At 42.4% G+C, this 18,513-nt stretch overlaps 1 protein-coding gene across 4 annotated transcripts in view; it reads right to left on the minus strand.

Moving 5' to 3' along the window:
- The window catches only part of nxn (nucleoredoxin), a 71,244-nt gene that overhangs the window by 3,137 nt on the left and 49,594 nt on the right, over positions 1 to 18,513 (minus strand). For all 4 annotated transcript variants that reach the window (XM_026192667.1, XM_026192671.1, XM_026192668.1 and 1 more), the window contains 6 exons: positions 14,667 to 14,784; positions 10,294 to 10,427; positions 7,809 to 7,909; positions 7,573 to 7,679; positions 6,293 to 6,472; positions 5,630 to 5,754 (listed from right to left, as the gene is read on the minus strand). In XM_026192667.1, the coding sequence (XP_026048452.1) occupies positions 5,630 to 5,754; positions 6,293 to 6,472; positions 7,573 to 7,679; positions 7,809 to 7,909; positions 10,294 to 10,427; positions 14,667 to 14,784 (765 nt within the window). The remainder of the gene's footprint in view (positions 1 to 5,629; positions 5,755 to 6,292; positions 6,473 to 7,572; positions 7,680 to 7,808; positions 7,910 to 10,293; positions 10,428 to 14,666; positions 14,785 to 18,513) is intronic.

Here is an 18,513-nt window from a genome sequence, read left to right on the forward strand (position 1 = left end):
TCACTTGCAGCCATACGAAGCGTAGATTAGAGATCATCTGTAAAGAAACCACAACGAGAGAAACTCCAAAATCCATCAGTGTGACCTTTTCAGCATTTTTGATATGAGAAGATGTAATCTCTGCAACAGTCTTCACCTCCGTGCATATATCCATCCATCCATCCATTCGCTTCCGCTGATCCTTTTCAGGGTCGCGGGGGGCGCTGGAGCCTATCCCAGCTGTCATAGGGCGAGAGGCAGGGTACACCCTGGACAGGTCGCCAGTCTGTCGCAGGGCTAACACATAGGGACACACAACCAGTCGCACTCACATTCACACCTAGTGGCAATTAGGATTATCCAATTAACCTATCCCCACAAGTTGCATGTCTTTGGACGGTGGGAGGAAGCCGGAGTACCCGGAGAGAACCCACGCAAACACGCTTCTCACGAGGTGCAGTCATTTCAGAGGGGCCCTCTGCAGCTCAGCCGAGAACAAAAGAAAGAAAAAAGAAAAAGACAAAGGGCCTCTGCTGTAACCCAAACTCACAGCTGTGATAAGGCTCAGCTTGTGTTTACCGTGTGGGACCTGCTGGGCCGTGCCAGGCTTGTTCTGATTACTGATGCATTGTGGCATTTCACAGACAGACATCGACCATCTGATAAGGATTCAGCTGATAATGATGAACCCAGCCACTCGCTCCTGAGCTGGGGTTGTGTCCATCTCACAGGTCACCTTTGATGTCCTGAGAAAAAGTCGTCATTGTCATAGATATATCTACCTTATACTGCTGAAATTTAAAACATTTTTACGTGGTGCACAGATAAATAAATAAAAAAATCCAACAGATTAATTTTTCTACACAGTTACAGTTATAGAAATGTGCAAAAAATTTCAAAATTCCAGTATATTGATTCGCCCATTTCCCATTTTCCCTGCAAAATGTAAAGAAATGAGGGGTGTCTCAAGACTTATACACAGTACTATGAGATGGGAAAAAAAGTTATAACTTAAACTCTCAGTCAATGCAATAATTGTGTTCCATTAGCCCAAGTAGATTCGTCCACATAGAAACGTCTGAAAACACTTACGTCCCAGTACTGCGCATGCGTGAAAAACAAGAAGCTTGGACCTGCCTCATTTCTGTCTGTCGTTTATTTACTTTCTTGATCTTTGAAACATCGCGACAAAATGTTGAGTAAAAGCACCGAGTTTTTTTTAAATGGACTAACAATGAGTTGGAGTTGTTGCTGCCAGTAACACAAAAGTACAAAATTGCAAAAGCGAGTGCTAGTTAAAGAATTTGAAGAAAAGCTATCTGGAGCATGTACTGACTGATATTAATCTTTAATAGGGCTGTTAAAATTGAGAGCAAACAAAACAACTGCTGTATAATGCCCTCCGCTATCTTGGTTTAATTGGTCACATGACTGCATCATATGATTAACATACGTCATGTTTTAGTTAGTTTTTAGTCTCCGTTTTCGCTGTGGACGGGAGGCCAAAACTGAGAGAAAACGATTAGTTTTCAAACAAAAATGCATTAGTGTGGACGTAGCCTGTTAGCAGTAGGGGTGCAACAATACACAAAATTCACAGTTCAGTTCGATACTTTGGGGTCACGGTTTGATATTTTTTCGATACAAAAAAAAATGTTCATGCCTTTTTAATTTGTCATTTATTAAAATTATAAATATATATTTTAACTCAAAAGTACAGTTTTTAAATGTAATGTTGCTGAAACAACAAAATAATAAAAAAATACATCTATCTGATCGAGAAATCACTCATCTTTGGAAAAGAGAGTTTATTACAGAGAAATGGCTCTTTCCAAAATAAAAGCTATACTATACGCTTCTTCTGGGCTATATTCTCAGCAGCATATTAAACATATCAGGTCCCCATAAGGAGAATCATGTGCTAACGGCTGTCTAAATGACTCTGGTAAAGTTTGTAGCATGTGTGCTTGTTGTTTTTGTCTGCTTCCACTTGACTTTGCACTACGATGATGTCGGGTAAATGTGCAGTCATATTCGTTGTGTTCCCACTAGTGCTGTCAGCGTTAATCTCGTTAAAATGACATTAACGCCATAATGCCGCAAATCTCTGTTAACGAGTTACCAGGATCGCCCCATGCGTGGGGCTGGACGGAGTCAACACGTTAATGAGCTAACTGCGCTAACGCACTACTTCCCACCAATGTAATTGAGCATTGCATGGCACATCGACATACTGTTTTACTTTTGTCCATGACGCGCTTACCTTCAGGGTCATACGTCACATGAAAAACAAAATAGTTCCAAAGGCCAGATCTGAATGAAGGTGGGGGAGGTTCAAATTGCCATGTTGTAAAGAGCTTAGCTTCTGTCTTGCTAGCTTGCGCTGCGCTCAGTGGATCTGCGCTTGACAGTGCAGCCTAGGCGGAGTAGTCGAACGCAGATACACTGAGCTCTCAACACAGACAGCATCGTCAGAAGAAAAGTTGATAAAATAAATTAAAAATTTTGTGTTGTTCAATACATATGTGTACCGAACCGAAAGCACTGTATCGAACGGTTCAATATCGATATGAGTATTGTTGCACCCCTAGTTAGCAGCTAACAAGCTAGATAAACACACAATCGCTAAATATCACAGGCCTTTATCTTCCTTTTTGATGTTTAGCTGTGTGCTTTGTCAATATTTGCATGAGGTCATTTTCTGCAATGCCCGCATAGATAAAATACTGTTCCTGTGAATGCTTACATGCTTACACACATGGTCACATGTAAAGTTACCGGTCATCCATTTAGAAACATGGAGGCATAAGATCGAGCTTTGGACATCTCTACTACAGCACAGACTTTCTCACAACCCAGAGCCCTTGTCTACATCGCTGAATGAGACCTGCTTGGGTCACTAGCTGGTAAGATAATTAAGCATAACCCTTCTGACTGGCCGGTTAGGTTATTATATCCCCACTTGTTGCTTTTGCTTGACACCTCACCGCAGAAACAGAAAAAGCAATAACAAACAAAACCCCATATACATTTGTTACTAGCTAAGGCCATATAACAGTAGAGTGCCTTGGATGGCCACTTGAGGCTGACCCCAGAAATGAACCCACTGTGCAGGTCATTTTTTTAAAAACACAAGTAATCTCTTTAAGATTTTATTAAGGCAAAAACCGAGGCATTAACCTCGAGGGACCACCACTGTTATACTATTGATCTGTATAAACATGTTGGACCACAGTATGACCTTGTCTTTCCACTAACATGATCAAAATGTGCATATGTGAAGCATTCACATTTTACATTAAAACATAATGAATGCGAAAGAAACTGTCAGTGTGCTATGATTTGAATAAATGCAGTACCAGAGTGGTTATGAAACCCACTATAATCTCAAAGTCAAAGCAATCATCCTGTTTAGGGACACGCGCACACACACAAATCAAGCAGGCAAAAACAAAGCTTTGAAGAGCAGAATCACAGTCACTTCTGGCTGCCACAAAAGTCTATTAAATTCTTATGTGACTGGATAATACCGCTCAAGTTCATTTTGCATGCAAGAGCCAGAACACAGCAAAAGTTAAAGAACAAAAGATCTTTCATTCTGCGATTATAAATCAGTATACTGTACTACCCTGTGGCGTATGTTTTTTTACAGTTGGGTAAGAAGATCCTGTATCATTCAGCTCAGACTGGCCTCCCCCCTGAGGGGCTGCCAACATACTGCTGTCTCATGGACACAGAAAACCCAGCAGCTGGTCTGGCAGAGAAGTGTGTGCCTACCAGGGCACAAGCTTAGCTGAAGGAGCCCAGAGCATGGAAGCTTCACAGAATGCCTGACATGGGAAGCGATATCTGACGCAACCCAGTCTGGAGGGGGAAACCTGGTGATTTCATAGCCGGCTGAGCTACAGCCAGGAAATTAGACCTGCACTACATGGATGTAAAAGTATACGGCTTAGCATGTGTTGCTCCTGAATAACCGCAAGCTCCAGTGCAACAGCGTTTCTTTGTGTTTGTGCCAACATTTCTTTGACCTGACACATTTAACACGAAACGCTATCAGTCCAACTCGTGCTTTCCTTAAAACTTAAGCTTTTCTAGGTCTGCGTACATGTGCCACTGATATTCCAAAGCAGACAGAGTTGAGCTGCCATTTAGCACATGTGCGAGACATGCAGCTGAAACCAGAGCCTGCTTTTGGGCAAGTGACACACCAGAAACCAGTGCCGTCACCCCCAGATTGAACTGGGAGGAAGGCTGGCTGGAGGACAGAGTGCGGGGGAACTGAGGAGAGGTATCTAATCCGGTAATTATGTCTGCTGCTGCACCAGTTCTGGAGAGGTCAAGGCAGAACAACACAAGATAACAAGTATTATGAAAACTCCACGGCTCATCCCACACGGGGAAGATGTGGGAGGAGATACTGCGCAGATAGAAAGGATGATTTGTCAGTATTGTGAGGGAGAGCGCTGCCACGCTCTGCGTCTACCCATCATGATAGAGGCGCACAGTTGAATTGTAGGTCATGGATGGGACTGAATGCCTCTCTTGCACATTCAAGAACAGGGCCTCAAATGCTTTAGTAGCCACTGAAGTTGTGGAAATATCATCTACTGCACATATGCACATGTTCTAAAGTTTAATTTTTTTTTAAATTGCAAAGTCAAGGTTGGTGTGGCTGCCCTGACTTTCTGAGTGGAAAGTTTGACTGAAGGGGGTGCTAGAGTGGAAAATTCCAACTGGTAACTCTGGATTTCTCAGTTCCCACTTCAAATGGAAAGCAGCATCAGAGATTACAGAGCACCCTGAAGCCTGAGCTTTTGGCTCATGGGGATTACTTGTAAATAAGCTGACTTCATTACTTGAAACTAATACATCCCCTTAAATACTCAAATCCAAAGCAGCTAAAATTAATTGTTGAATATAAACATATATTGACATTGTCAATATGCAACTTTGTGTTTCCAAAGTATCTCTTTAACTCTACATTTATCCTTTTATGAGTCATTTTACTGTTGTTTCAGTCATTGTTTGGTCTTCTGACCCTGAACTGTTCTGTTCACTCTCGCCACTCACGCAGGGTAACTCTTAGTGGCAGCAGGCAGCGTTTTTCCAGAAAACTGACTCTTTAGTAACTCACAGCAGTCACACGCAGTTAGCAAGCAGGTAGTGAACACCGAGCAGCAGCAGCAGAGCCAGATGTTTCCCCACAGTAGTGGGTAGAAACTGCAGAAGGGCCAAAGTGAGAAAGTAACTGCTGGATGTGGTCAAAGACAACGTGACAAAAATAGGTGAAATCCTCCTCTGGATAGAATACTGTTATTTGCCGAGAGTCTGTTTTTGTCTAACGTGTCTCCACCTCCTTAAAAACAAATCAGAAATGTTTGGAAATGTTTGTTTATGCATGTCGCTGTGTTATTGCACTGGCATTTTCACTATCATGTCTGTATCTGCCTCAAAACCCCCAAACCAAAACAAAAAGAAACCAAAAACACAGGATCGCCTGAGCTGTACATTCAAAGACTAAATCATCCCGAAGCACAGCTCAGGTAGAGCAGGATGTTCAAACCTCCCCCCCCCAAAAAAAACAAACAAACCCCAGCTTATGCCAGTTTTGTGTGAAATGGTATTTCACTCTGTCGGCTTATCTCACCTCTCCAGCCACAAAGAACAGCAGCGGCGTCTCCTCCTCCTTCGCTTTGTACTTGGCCATGAGCTTTTCCGCTATTGGTTGAATCAGCTCCTTGGCTGGCTCCAATTCACCTTCCTCCTCAGCGTCTGCATTAACCAGGAAAGAGAAACAGAGCTCTGTTAAAAGCATGAAGAAGCCACATGGGAGAGGAAAAGACGAACAGATGAGTGAAAGTAGTGGCTGCAAGGATAGGCAACTGGAGGACAGATGAGTGCAGAGATGAAAGAAACTACATGTACAGATGGTCCTCAGTCTTGTTGTGCGATTTGGTTTGGCCTCAGGAGACACCAGGGTGGTCTCATATTTTGAGGGTCATCACTTTGCACTCTCAAATTCTTTTCCATGTCTGTTTCCTCTCTACACCTTAATGTCTAAATCATTCAGTGCCATTCACTGGAAAAATTCTTTTCTTTTTTGCATTAGCATTCCCGTATTAGCATATAAATAGATGGAAACAGTAAATACTACATGAAGCATTTCCCACAGCATTTCCCTCTGGGACCTTTCGCCATTGGAAGAATTTTCCGCAGTGTCTGACATTCAATATGCTCTAAATAAATGCCACTTAATTCAGACAGAGCCCCATGTGGAACTTCGCCGAATTATAAAGCCTCAGCCTCTCACCCACAAACAGGACGAGGCAGGGCCCTTCGTGGAGCTGCACGGCGTTTGACTCGCTGAGCTCGAGCACGGGCCGAGGGTGCCAGGGAAAGAGCCGGCACTCTGGGTCGTTCAACACCTCCACCCGGCCCTGTCGCGTGATCATGTGACCCTCCGTGTCCAACAGAATCAATGTGGGAATACCTGGAATGGAGAAAGATGATGATGATGAAAGGAAGAGAAACATAGGAGGAGAGGAAATGGGCAAAAGCCTGGGAGGTGCTATGGGTCGTTTCCTTTAATTATCGCATCATGACGCACTCTTTTCCCTTTCACAGTGAGATTTTTTTTTAAACCTCTTTTTGGGGATTCTCACCTCCCTCTAGCTCTGTCCGTTACCCCTCTGACAGTGCTTTTACAAGCCACCCGCACCGTGAATACAATCCTTTATCAGAAACAGACACAAATCAGGCAAGCAAGCAGCAATCAGTAAATTCCTGTCTGCACATGTGGACTGAAGTTAACTGAGGTGGGGGAAATCAGAGACTGCAGGGGTTTGAGTGAGTGTGAGTGTGTGTGTGTGTGTGTGTGTGTGGGGGGGGGGGGGCAGTGTTAACTCGTCCAGTACACATTCCTCAAATTCTTTGCAGGACAGGCCGACGGCCAGTTTTCGCTAACTTCATCCAGAGTCATCCACTAACACACTCGGGAGGAAGGCACGGCACTTCCGCACTGAGACGGTAAACTGGATAACCAGCCCACATTCCCCAGGCTGCAGGGCGATCTGTGTTGCTGTTTTGCCCGCCCAACACAAAGAGCTGTCAAGCCTTCGTGCCAGTGTTTCAGTATGTAACATAACCAAGTTTGGCAGAGAGAAAAAAAAAATAGATATATCCCCTTTCTGCTCTTATCTTAAAAGGCACACTGTACTCAATCACATATACATATTTTTTCCTGATCTGTACTGTTATTTATTAGATTTTGAAGAAATTGGCCTTCTCTTGAATGTGATGTAACTAAAAGGATCTTGACTTGTAGCGCTCAAAGTGCCAAAACTGAATAAATTAATAAGGAAGAACTATTGTCTTCCTGCTGTTTACATCTGCCAATAAAAACAACAGCGTAACTAACCAACACTATCACTAGCATCAGCCTCTTATCACAGGGAGATGATGGATGCTTTTCTGCCTTTTGTGCAGTGATGCGGTTGGCTGCAACTCTCAACAAAGCAATGGATAAATAGCATAACAGGCCAGGAAAAACATGCCTATTCAGCGATAACGGTGATGGAGCTGGTGAAATACCTTGTATTCCGTATAGTCTGTTGAGCCGCGATCGCCGAGCCTCATCTGAATAAGGCACTGCCAACCATGGCATCTCGCTGAAGTACTGCTTAAAGGACTCCTCTGACCTGAGCGGGGTGGAGGGGAGAACCGAACAGGAAGACAACAGATGCTGATTTCTTGGTTTTAATAACAACAAGTAAGCAGGGACCCAGTTGGGTTCTTAACAGGCAAAAGGCAGGTGCAGTGTCGCTCACCTGTCGGCGCTGACGAACACTATCTCAAACTTCTGGCCCGACTCTTTGACGGTCCGATACGATTCCACCAACACACGAGTCAAACTGCGGCACGGTGGGCACTGAGAGAGAGCGAACGAGTGAACATCTAATATACACAGTCACAAGTGATAAGGTGCTCATTTCCCAGGGTTTTTCCCCAAAACTATTTTCCTCTCTGCCGCCAAACACCTTTCCACAAACTAGTAATTCTGTCTTGTTTTGTATCCAGGCTGTTTAAAACGTTAATCCCGAGGAATACTCGAGCTTAAGAAAGTATTTGCTCTACTATGTGTTTAGAGCGCCAACGCTATCCAGGCAAGGGGGAGCGGTGGTATGGCTGGCATTACGATGACATCAGAGCACCATGACAGTGAGAAGCAAAACAGACTAGTCTCAACTTCCAGCCTCTTTCCCATGCTCTGTTTGCTTCATATCTGTATTTTCTTTGTTTTCTCTGCTGTGAATACATAATAAAATAGAAACGTAATATTTAAATCAGCTTGAACAGTTACAAAATGCATGCCACATGTTTGCATGGAGTGAAACTGAGGTTAAAATGATTTCAGGGACAATAGATTTTCTTCTCTTCTCTCAAACTGTACTTATTTAAACTTTGATTAGCCGATGAACGATAAGTAATTCAATTAATGAATGCAGACTGCTTCAGCTAAGAAGCACAAGGACAGAAAGTACCAAAATACACATACATATACACTCATCACCAAGTACACCTGTTCAACTTCTCAGTAACACAAATATCAAATCATACAATCACATGGCAGCAGCTTTGTGCATTTAGGAATGTAAACATGCTTAAGACAACCTCTTGAAATTCAAGCTGAGCATCAGAATGAGGAAGAGAGGTGACTTTGAATATGGCACGGTTGTCAGTGCCAGATAGGCTGGCCTGAATATTTTAGAAACTGCTGATCTGCTGGGACCTACCTGAGTATTATTGCTGACCATAATCATCCCTTTATGATCACAGTATACCCATTTTACAATGGCTGGAGACTAATGTCTCAACATTAGTCTCTAACATCTCAAACTTGTTTCTTGAACATGAAAATAAGCTCACTGTACAGTACTCTAAAAGCCTCCACAGTCAACAAATCTTAATGCAGTTATGTGCAGTACTATCATGGCTGTCCAGGCAACAAATCTGCAGCAACTGTGTGATGCTCTTGTATCAAAACGGACAAAGGCGACCATTTTCCACAAAAAGGCTGAATGCACTGGCCCAACTTCGACTCTAGCCTGGAGCCTTTGCTCTGTGTCTGCACCACTCTCCTGCTTTCTCCACTGTCCTGTCTAATAATGGCAAAAATGCCCCAAAATAATTTCTCAAAAATGCCAGATTTATTGCTTGTGTCACAGTGACTAAATCTTTAACATACACACAGTAAGCACATTCCCTGTAAATATGGATTAATGCCATAGCTGCTTCAGTTTCCTTCCCTGTAAATATGTTGAGGTATTTTTGCTAGACTTAATTACATATCATATGTCTAAGGCTCATCTCATCTTCCTGTTTACTAAGTAGAGAAGCTTAAAGCTTCCTACAGTGGCACTTCATCATATCAACACAAAGGGACGTTGGGACAAAAGCACAAAGTATCTTGTGTAGTAAGTGCGATCTTCCCTTATACCTTACAGATATAAACACTGTATAAGTGTGTTCATCGCTCATTACACAAGCTTGTTTTAGTACTATCGTGATAACACTAAAGTTTTCTCCCACTACAAGAGAAGGTCACGCTGCATGTGTCTCTGCCATGGGGCATTTAGGTCCCTCTGACAGGAAGGAGGGAAATAAAGTAAAGAAAATATACTATCAGGATGCCAAGGCAAAGTGCTGGCATTTCGTTTTTGTGAGACTGCTTTAGTAGCAGATAGATTTACACGAGTAACCTGGGGACCCTGGTGTAAAACACCGCAAATAAACTCCTGTAATTGCTTTTTGTGACTTGTCCTTTCAGTTTTATATGGCTTTGGGGTTTGCGCCAGCATTCAGGCGTCACCATTCTGAGCAGCCGGTATCTGAGGCTACGGCTCTGGCAGCTGCTGCGCCGACTGGCTTCGGCAGCTCGCGCTGCATCTCATCAGGAACAGCACAGCGATGATTTAACGCCTTCCATGCATCGTGAGTCATGACCTTCGCTGGCTATCGGCAGCGGCAGCAAAGAAAAGAAACAACGGTGTGACGTCTTTGGGGTGTGGTGACTGATCCACAGTTGGTGGTGAAAGGACTGATGGAGATCGTCAACTGCTGTAATGTAAACAGTCAAACACAATGGAGTCTCGCTCCTCTCTCTTATCTGTTCCTGCCTCTTCCTGCTCTGCTGTGCTGCCGCCGCTCTTTTTTCTCTGATGTCTCAATGTTTTCACAGAGTCAGGAGCCCTGAATAGGAAAAAAAAAGAAAAGAAAAAAAGATGGGGTCCTCTTTGTCTTCTCTCCACTCACCCAGTGTGCTGAGAAATACACTCCCACATAGTGTCCCTCCAGAGAGCTGCTGTCTGTTGTCTGTCTGTTGTTCCTGAGCAGAGGTCCTGCCACCACCTCCGCAAATGGCTTCGGGCCCCAGGGGAACTCCAGGCCTGAGAGAGGGTAGGAAAGCAGAGGGGGCAAAGAAAGGGGAAACATGGGAAGGAAAACGAGAGATTATTGCCATGCTAGCGGCTCTAAGAGTTGCTGCGTGGCACTGATTTGAGCTAAATGCCAGTATTTTGTTCCATACCAGTGGAGCAAGTGCAACAGAAGATGATGACGCTGTGTTTTCATAGGTATTTGGCTGCATTCATTATTAATAACATGACAAATTGTCCACTGTTGCACAAAGCTTTAACTCACACTTAAAACTACTATAACTCACAGTGACACTGTTAGGATTTCATGTCTGGGAATCATGAATATTTACAAAACATCACGGTAATCCATCTAACAGCTGCTTAGATACTGAAATGTGGACTCAAGAGTCACACTTCAGCTCAGCAGAAGACCCACAGACAGCTTTTCTGTGTCCGTTAAGGGTGTCACATGTCAAACCACCACACACAGTTGTCATTGAAATATGTTTTTAAAGGGCTGTTTTGTGTTTTCTGCTTTGAAAATATGCACGCATGTGAACACACACACACACACACACACACACACACACACACACACACACACACACACACACACACACACACACACACTTAAAGAAAAAGAAATGTCGAACCTCTTAAGCAAATGAAGGCTGTCAGAAATACTTCCCTCCTGCTCTCTTTCACACTTTTCATTTCCTTTTCAAGGTGTTTTCATTGTTCCCGGAGAGCTCTGGAGATGCATTTGGTACAGCTGAATTAAAGGGGGGGTGTAATCATAAATAAAAGCTTGTATGGCTGGTTCATAATGGACTCTTTATGTGAGCGCTGTTGTCCGGGGCTTCATTAGGCAGGAACGACACGTCTGCATTGCGCTGGCGCGGCCTTTCATTGTTGTCCTGATTGTAAAAGTGCACTCCATCTTTACGCTGCAGGGCTAGTCTGCCACCACTCAAGTCAGGCCTTTCATCGACAGTGAAAGGCAGTGGGGTCCCAAATTGTTCACCCGCCCCTCCGACTGTCAGCATACGCGAACTTTTTGCTGCCCTTTACCTCTCCCAGCCGTGGCTGTTGCACCTGAATTGATTTGTCACATTAGGAACAGTCCACAGCTTAATACATCAAATTTAAAAATCTGATGTTTAAAAAAAAAGAAAGAAAGAAAAAAAAAAAGAAAAAGAAAAAAAAAAAAAAAGCACAGCCTTCTATTTCAAAGAGATGCAAAACTTCCTGAAGTGCTGGTGGCTCTCTTTGCTACTGAAGCCACCAATTTAATATCTTCTCAGCTCACATCTAGTTAATGAACTGTGGAAATATCACTGCAGGCCTGGACCAGCTTTCATTAGACAGACAGTGAAATCTGTCACAGTCCTCACATGGCTGCTATTCTTCCCTCTCACATGACACGACACCATTTTTTTTTAAAGCTGACCTAACAGGCTTTGAAGAGGCAGCGTTTTAAAATATTGAGATCGTCTCAGCCACAGATGGACGCCCTCAATACAGGAAAGGAATGCAAGATCACTCTTGTTAATTCTCCATCTCCACTTCAAAGTGCAGAAATTATAGGTTTCAAAGACGAGAGTGTGAGACATGGACACGCTATAATATTCACACGGCACCATAATTATAGCGGCATTAACTCAAACACGAGGGGGGAAGTTATTGCAAAATGCTTCAGACAAACGCTGAATGATGGGACTGGGCAAAATATCCACAGTAAATCCTCACCAGGAATTTGAGGTGTGTGTTGTGTGCGAGTTAATGTGGGTCTGACCTTAGTTACTGCACTCATTACATTTTGGTTAACTTAAACGACTTATTTATGGTGTGAACCCAATGTGGTAGGCTGGATATTCTTATTGCTTATAAAACTAAGAATTTACATGAAGAATTTAAATGCACATTTTCAATTAGCAGATAGAAAACTGAGTGAAAACAGAAGTTAAATAAATAAATATCTCAAATTGTTACGCTTGGCTGTGGTTTACGTATAGATAATAAATAAGTATTTACAGGAAGCATGTGACATAAATTTGAATTAAAAAGATGACACTGCAGAAGAGAAATCAAAACAAAACAACATGATTGGTGTGAACCATGACACAGTGAGGTCACTAGAGAGGAAAAAGAAAATCATTGTGATTGCTTTGGTCACCTTTAGTTTTTAATGGTGAGTGATAGCAAAATTGTAAAAAAAAGTGCAACGGAAAAATTGTGTGAGGATTAGTAGTTTGCAGATGAGTCACCGTCTACCAAGCAAAATGACAAATAAAAAAAAGCAGGTGGGAAATATGTATTTTTGGTATAGCACCTTAATTGCGACCAATTTCACTTAGCAGCTGGCAACAACACCTCGGCAACCACCTGGAGAATACGCTTTGTTTTTTTCCTCCCTTGTTACCGGTAGTTTCCGAGGGCCTAGAGACACTGACTGATCTCAAGGACGGTGTGATCTTACACATCTCACCTTGCCAGAGGATACAGCAAGTCAAGTTCAGAAGTCATACTAATTGTGTAGTATTTATTTCAGTCCAATCTCTTGGACGGACCCCGTGTACTCCTCACTGGTTACCCAATTCTCACCTGTGGTTGAAGTCTTGTTGTTTACCCGGGCTCAGGATTTAGAGAGGGTCTTGAATAGTAGTTCTGTGGATGTAGCTTGGAGTGTAAAAAGTTCTTTGCTTGCTAGATGAGTTTAAAGGGGGAAAAAAAAAAAAAAAAAAAAAAAAAAAAAAGAAGACGCTATATAAATTATAGTCCATTTACCACGGACTAAACTAGAAGAGGGTAGGACATTAGCTAACCAACCTGAAGGTGTGATTTGATGAGTTAGCCAGTATAACAGCACGATGGTGCATCGATCACCTCACACCAAGAAAGTTTGAACCTGTCCAAAGACGTGCTTGCCAGTTTCTTGGTGGTTCTAAAGTAGTTCCTGGTGTGATGGGAAATCATTATTGAGGTGTTTATGTTAGTAGTAGTAGTAGTAGTAGAAGTAGAAGTAGAAGAAGAATCATATTTTTATTAAAAAAGGTGTTTCAGCATGAAATCATCCTACTGTTACCATTAAAAAAAGATAAACTGTCCAATATGCAACAAATAAAGAGAAATTATTAATCTTATGACTTTTATACCTATGGTTTTTAACACTGGAAAAGATGCACTAACAGGCAAGGAGAGTGTTTTTTTTGTCATTCTTGGGTTAAATCTCATGAGCTCAGTAGGAGGGTATGAACAGTGCCCACGTGCAGTGTGCAGCACTGGAACAAATCCAAGCTTGAACAGCACTGGCCTGTGAAACTATTCTGATGTAGGGGCTAAACCAGGTTGTTAGGAGCTCCATGTTCAGCTTGTGCACACTGAACACAAAACAATCATTACAAAAAAAAAAAAAAAAAAAAGCCTTTTCACCCCCTTCATAAAACCTCAGGTGAAATCATTTTTAGAATTTGATACAGTAACCTTTTGTAAGGCCCAAGAAGGTGTTTGGTTACTATATTTGATTTAAACTGTGTGGGAAAGAAACAGGAAGATGCCAGCTGGGCAGTTTTAACAAGACTGAAAGGGTTGCCATCTTTAAGTCTAGCATCCAACATTTCTAATAACACCATAAATACATTTACATATTTTCTCTCTTCCCCATGAGGGTTTGTTTTTCCACCTGACTAAAGAATTTACACGAGCGACTGTTTATCTTCACCGTGAAGATATTTTGCTCATGCATGCAGCATGTTTTTCTTCACATGCAGATAGAAACTTAACATCTTCTTATCTTGAAGTTTGCTATTCAAGTTGCTCATTCATACCCTTTTGCCACAGGGGGAATTTTACAGCCCAGCTGCTGCCATTTCATGAGATACATTTGGAAGTGACAAGTGTTACAGTAGAGAAGATAGACTGGTGTGAAGTCAGTATGCAATTCTCAATGAGTTATGCTGCTTGCTTATTACTCTCAGCCAAGAGTGACTGATGATTGCTACCCACCAAGAATTCAGCGCTATAAGCTATGACAGACAAACTGCGCGAGAAACTGATCTATGATGTTTGTCCTTTTGACCCTCAAAACGTCTTCCCATTACCTCATTAAACAGTCATATTTCTAGGGTTGAACTGGGGTTAGGGTTAACCATTCAGTAAAGAGGATTAGAGTCAGAGCTTGAGGTTAGGAAATAAAAATAAATCAGCCACATGGTTTTACTAATATTGTGGCCTGTGTGTGTGTTTGTAGCTCTAGATGCTTGAGCTCACCTTTGGGGTCATCTCTGACCACCAGCAGACCGTTTCGACACACGATCTTCCCCGTGGAGGCGTCCACAAACACCAAAGATGGGATACTGGTTACCTTATACTTGTTCCACAGCTTCATCTGAAAGCAGAAAAAAAGATAAGGAGTGGTTGGAAAATACTTCAGGGAACAGATTTGTATCTAATTCCATTTCCAAGCTGGAAAAGCAGCACAAAACGGTCTAAAACTATGTGTTTAATGATGCAATGTGTGCACCTGGAGTACTACAGTGAAAACAAATGTTGATGTATTTTATTTATTTTAGCATAAATACCTCCTCTGTCATTTAAAATAAACCCTATGGACTACAAAAGCAGAATGAAAATAGTAGGAGAGTGCAGGCAGCCCTGAGGTGAACTAGCACAGATGTGCTGTCCCTGCGGCATCATGAATAACAGTAAAAGGAAGTGCGCAACATAAGCGACTCATACTTTTGTAGGCTTTCATGAACGTTCATTGGCCTTAAATTTAACCATAATACTTTCCTATATGCCAAGATGATATTAACCATCTCATAAAGCCAGATAAGACCCTTTACAGACAGATCTGTGTGTGAACTGACGCTATTCATCGAGTTCAGAGATCAGCATAGTCCTTAACATCAAAGAGCAGATCAAGCATTTTCTGAGGCTCACTTTCCATATCAGAGGAAGAGTCCTACGCTGTGAATGGAAAATAGCCCTGTCTTGTAAAGAGCAGCAATCATCCCTGTGCAGCGCTGCTGCTTCAGCATCTACAGAAGAGGAAAAGGTTCTCTTTGCTTGAAAACCTGAAACCAGCTTGAAAAATTTAAATACAGAACGGAAAAAGAAAATACATATTATAAAACATTTTTAATAAACACACACTGCGTCTTCAAGGTCAAAATATAACAAAACACCTTTGCTGGAAATCGTGTATCTACTGAAATATAGTCAAACTAGAGCATTGAGTTCATCTTTGAGATATAAACACATACTTTGCTTGCTGTCATAAATTATTTCCTGCTGCACAAAGCTAAACACTTCTAAACAGTCAAATGAAATGAGCACCGCTCAGTGCGGTAAGCCTGGACTTTGCTTACTGTTGAGCTCCAGGCTGATGAAAACCTTTTGTTGCACTCTTTGTGAAAACAGTGACTTCACTGCCCTTTGGTTTTATCATCACTGTTCGTACAGCAGTGACACCTCACCGAGAGGCACTGCACATTGTTTTTACTCGACTGCAAAGTGCAAAAGACACACAGACAATGCTTGCTAGGTGTAGACGTAAACATGCAATGGAATCGCAAGGATATTGATATTTTTCCCCCTCACATACAAGGTCTTGAATAGTCAAGCCCCGATCCTACTTTTAAGACTAGGTTTAAAACTTTCCTTTTTGATAAAACTGGATCAGATTACCCTGAATTCTCCTTTATGTACGCTGTAATAGGCCTAGACTGCCGGGGACTTCCCACGATGCAGTATTTCTTCTTCACTCACCCCTCTCTGTGCATTTAATCATTGGTTATTATTAATCTCTGGCTCTCCTCCACAGCCTGTTCTGTCTCCCTTCTCACATCACCAACCAGTCGTGGCAGATGAGAGGTTTCTTCCTGTTAAAATGGATTTTTTTTCCTTCCCACTGTGACCAAGGGCTTGCTTATAGGAGTTCATCGGATTATTGGGGTCATCAGATTGCAGGGTCTGACCATAGAGTCACAAATGGACCTGCTGAGGAGATCCAACACTATATTTCTATTCTTTATGTTGTTGAAGAGTTTTGTTTTAGCTGCTGTTGGTGTTAATACACTCCAAGCCAAGAAGTCTTGTGCCTGTTACTTCAATCAGCAGCTACCGCCGAGTAGGTTTCTCTAGCAGGTCAGTATGCTCTTTGCAGCGCTGATTTATTATGATAGTTTGGTTGAGAGACTGATCATACGTGCGATTGTTTTTTCATGCCCCCTTGTTAACAGCATAGGTCAACCGCACGACCTTCCTACGACAGAGGTCAGACGGTTTGTTCGCTGGACAAGACGACCCGGAGCCTCTCAACTATGTCGGTCTGGAATTCCCTCAAAAGCAAACTTCAGTGTCTGCCACAGTCAACAGCTTTACCACACACTTCATGCTCTTCTGGAAACTCAATCTCTGCTCACAAATTGATGGGGTTAGAGGCATTAAGTGTGACTGTCTCCGAAAGCTAGCAGCACACTGCTGCCTCTGCACAGCCATTTCGCTCTGCTGCTGTCATTCAGACTGATAATGTCAATTTGAGAGCCAGATCTAGCCAAAGAACAGAGAGATGAGAGAAGAAGATTTAGAGTGGTGCTGCACTGAGGTGGGCAGCAGCAGCAGAGTACAAAGAAAGATCTGAACATCCACTTGGAAACAGTCTTTTCAGTACTGAAATAAACTGCTGTTGGACAACAGAATCTCACTGGCTTTGGCGATAAGGCCACCTTACTCTGAATGCTTCACAACTTTAAGAGTTCAGCAGTAAATATTGGTCTTGTGTGTCTCTCCAATCCATCATCTAGATGATCATACAGACCAACACATGACAGATTCACGTGCATCCTCTGAGATCGTGTTAAGATTCCTGAAGTGCAGGGATGCTTCTTGCAGGAGTAAAGAAAGAAGGCTGTGGACTGACTGGTAAGGCTCTGAAATTTGTCCAGCAGCCTCCGACACAAAACCAAACCCTCCTTTTTGTATTCCCACCAATCCACAGCATCCTTGAATCCTTCTGATGATTTGGCCGCAGATCAGAGTAGCCCAGGATGTTAAATCTTTCAAGAGATTAGATCTGTCCTCAACATGAACAGGCTGTTAGGATGGAAGAATAACCTTGTAACGACAAAGGATGCGCACACCCGAGTCAAACAAACAAGCAGAACTCAGCCCAATTTTAGCACCTTGACAGAAAAGTGGGAATCATGTATATCACAGCCGTGTGTTGAGCTTTTCTTGTCATCCACTTTAATCTTTCTACAAGATGTTGGCTTTTGTAGCAACCGCTCTAGCCTCTTTTATCCTCATGAATAGAAAACATGAGGATCATATGCCTCAGTGATCTATTTTCACCCCCTCCCAAAAAACACAGTTTCATTGTGCAGAGGTACAAGCTATCCATTATAGCTCAGACAGTAAATGCACAAGCTGACATGACAGGTTGTGAAAACCCCCCCCGCCCCCAAATCTTGTCCGGTATTATTTAGTCTGATGTTCAACAAAAAGCGTCCTTATGTTTCACTTTGAAGAAAAGAGAGACGAACACTTGTTTATTGTCTTGGCAAGATTAAGATGACAAATTATTTTGTCAGTCAGCTGCCTATTAGAACCCAAAAATTGCAGGTCCTCATCCAGTCACCTGAGGCTGGCTTGAGTGAATCCCCACAGACTCGTGTAACAATGATGGGAAAAAGTAGGATAACAGACCAATTTAACACTGTAACAAATAAATTAACAGTTAAATCTGACAGACACAAGTGGCCAAATACGAGCAGTCTACCAACTCTGTTGACTGAACTGCACCTGAACTGGGTTTGTGGTGTTGTTGCCTCCCCCCCCCCCCTTTTTAAGATTAATTTTAATACATCTATGACACAGACATGGCTTGCTATGTAGTTAATTTTATTAGCACACCATCCAAGAAGTCTGTGCTCCAGTTTTGATTAATAAAATCAGGCATTTTATTTTTATGTTGCTTAGCCATCTGCTTCCCGAGTTTTCTACCTACATTCATTTTGCTGTCCCCATTCTAGACTATGCTGAAATACTACATAATACTTTTTATGGATGCAGCTTGCAGTCGTGCTAAGGTTAGCATTTAACCCTGTCGTTCAAG

This window comes from Astatotilapia calliptera, chromosome 14, assembly GCF_900246225.1.
Source record: "Astatotilapia calliptera chromosome 14, fAstCal1.2, whole genome shotgun sequence".
Taxonomy (NCBI): Eukaryota; Metazoa; Chordata; class Actinopteri; order Cichliformes; family Cichlidae; genus Astatotilapia; species Astatotilapia calliptera.